At 53.8% G+C, this 2,335-nt stretch overlaps 1 protein-coding gene across 6 annotated transcripts in view; it reads left to right on the top strand.

Moving 5' to 3' along the window:
• The window catches only part of SLC6A9 (solute carrier family 6 (neurotransmitter transporter, glycine), member 9), a 35,640-nt gene that overhangs the window by 22,760 nt on the left and 10,545 nt on the right, over positions 1-2,335 (top strand). For all 6 annotated transcript variants that reach the window (XM_011945900.1, XM_011945890.1, XM_011945881.1 and 3 more), the window contains one exon: positions 328-598. In XM_011945900.1, the coding sequence (XP_011801290.1) occupies positions 328-598 (271 nt within the window). The remainder of the gene's footprint in view (positions 1-327; positions 599-2,335) is intronic.

Below are 2,335 nucleotides of genomic sequence, written 5' to 3'. Positions count from 1 at the left end.
GGAGATCGAGACCATCCTGGCTAACACAGTGAAACCCCGTCTCTACTAAAAATACAAAAAAATTAACCCGGCATGGTGGTGGGCGCCTGTAGTCCCAGCTACTTGGGAGGCCGAGGTAGGAGAATGGCATGAACCCGGGAAGTGGAGCTTGCAGTGAGCCAAGATTGCACCACTGCACTCCAGTCTGGGTGACAGAGCGTGGGCGACAGAGCAAGACTCCGTCCCAAAAAAAAAGAAAAGAAAAGAAAAGAAAAAAAGAAATTATTAACCTTAACTCCTCCTGCTGGATGCGTGAGGCTCCTCCCCCCTGCCCCTCCCCTCCTGCAGGCGTGGGCTATGGTATGATGGTGGTGTCCACCTACATCGGTATCTACTACAACGTGGTCATCTGCATTGCCTTCTACTACTTCTTCTCGTCCATGACGCACGTGCTGCCCTGGGCCTACTGCAATAACCCCTGGAACACGCGTGACTGTGCTGGTGTGCTGGACGCCTCCAACCTCACCAATGGCTCTCGGCCAGCCGCCTTGCCCAGCAACCTCTCCCACCTGCTCAACCACAGCCTCCAGAGGACCAGCCCCAGCGAGGAGTACTGGAGGTGAGGCACCCGTGGGACCTGGGGTGGCAACCCTGTCCCCACTGGGCAGCCATCTGAAGACAAAGTCGGGTGCCTGCTGCAGGTTCAGCTCCCTGTTGGGCTGGGAGAGGGTAGAGGTGAGTGAAGAGGTTTAGGAGAAGAGCCTGATGTACAGAAACCAATGGAAAATGGAGGCTGGGCGCAGTGGCTCATGCCTGTAATCCCAGCAATTTGGGAGGCTGAGACGGGCGGATCACGAGGTCAGGAGACTAAGACCATCCTGGCTAACATGGTGAAACCCTGTCTCTACTAAAAATACAAACAAAATGAGCTGGGCATGGTGGCAGGTGCGGGAGAATGGCGTGAACCCGGGAGGTAGAGCTTGCAGTGAGCTGAGATCGCTCCACTGCACTTCAGCCTGGGCAACAGAGTGAGACTCCATCTCAAAAAAAAAAAAAAAGAAGGAAAGCAATGGAAGATGGAATGTTGAGTTGCAGGATCTTTACAGAGCAGCCATGAGGAAGGCCATCAGAAATCCAGCAAACCAGCCTTCAGAGGAGACTCGGGAAAGGAGGGGCAGATCCTGGGGAGAATAAGAGTGTGGGTAAAGGCACTGTCCCCGATGAGCAGAGGCTGGCCCCAAGGCTGGAGGGAGCCTGCTCTGATGAGAGTAACAGATGTGGGGAGAATGCATGGGCTTCAGGTAGCCTAGGAAGTGGTACTGCTTTCATAAAGAACTTGCCAGGATTAGGCTTAGACTTGATGATGCAGAACAAAAGACGCCATGGAAGGTCTCTGAGCCGGGGGTGCTGTGATCAAGACATCATGGCACATTTTGTTCAGAGGCGACAAAGAGACCAGAGTCTCAGGCCATCCTGCTGTGCCCTCCACCCACCAGTTGGAAATTCCCCGTGTCTTGCTGGGGAACCCCTGGGCATAGGGCTTTGGGGGCATGCTGGCAGGCCTCCACCATTCATTCCACAGCATTCACGCCTCTGCTCTGCCAGGCCCTGTGTCCCCATGGTGGGTATGAACAGCCCAGAGCCCCTGTCCTGAGGAGCTCACAGGGTAGTGGGGAGACAGATCGCTAATCGCAGTAGGGCAGGTGCCTCGGTCCAGGTGTATGCAGAGGTGTCATGGGGACACAAAGGGGGTAGTGCTTGGTGCTAAGGGGATGGGGCAAGACCAGGCAGTCAGGGCTTCCCAGAGAAGGGATAGAGGAAAATAGAGAGATTGGGAGCCGCATGAGCAGGTGAGCAGAGGGCAGGAGGCAAACTGGAGCTGGGGTTGGGAGCAGGTGGGATGCTGAGTGATAAGACAGAAGAGGCCAGCAGGCATCATATAACACAGGGCCTCCCATGCCAGGCTAAGGGTTTGAGGCTTTCTCCACATGTAATGGAAAGCCGTGACTGAAATGCACGAGGGTCCGAGGATACCGCAAGTCACCACAGGTCCTCTAAGCCCAGGCCCGAGTGCTCTGACCCTGAAGGACCCAGTTTCCCTGTGCCAACCTCTGTGCTGGGCTGTAGACACTCAAAGACAGGTAAGACGGGGTCACTATTCTCAAGGACCCAGAGCATAGCAAACACAGCTGCTGTCCTTCAGAGAGGCATGGGCAGACTCAGGCACGGTCACCAGACAGGTCATTTCTCTTTTATTTTTTAAATTTTAACATCCTAACATTTATTTTCTTTTTTAAAAACACACCTGGAACTGAATGGACAGATTTTTTTTTTTTTTTTAGTAATCTGGAAAGCT

The sequence above is a fragment of the Colobus angolensis genome, unplaced genomic scaffold, assembly GCF_000951035.1.
Source record: "Colobus angolensis palliatus isolate OR3802 unplaced genomic scaffold, Cang.pa_1.0 Scaffold106, whole genome shotgun sequence".
NCBI lineage: Eukaryota > Metazoa > Chordata > Mammalia > Primates > Cercopithecidae > Colobus > Colobus angolensis.
The sequence above is the reverse complement of the archived record's forward strand: the minus strand, read 5'-3'. Positions and strand labels throughout refer to the sequence as shown.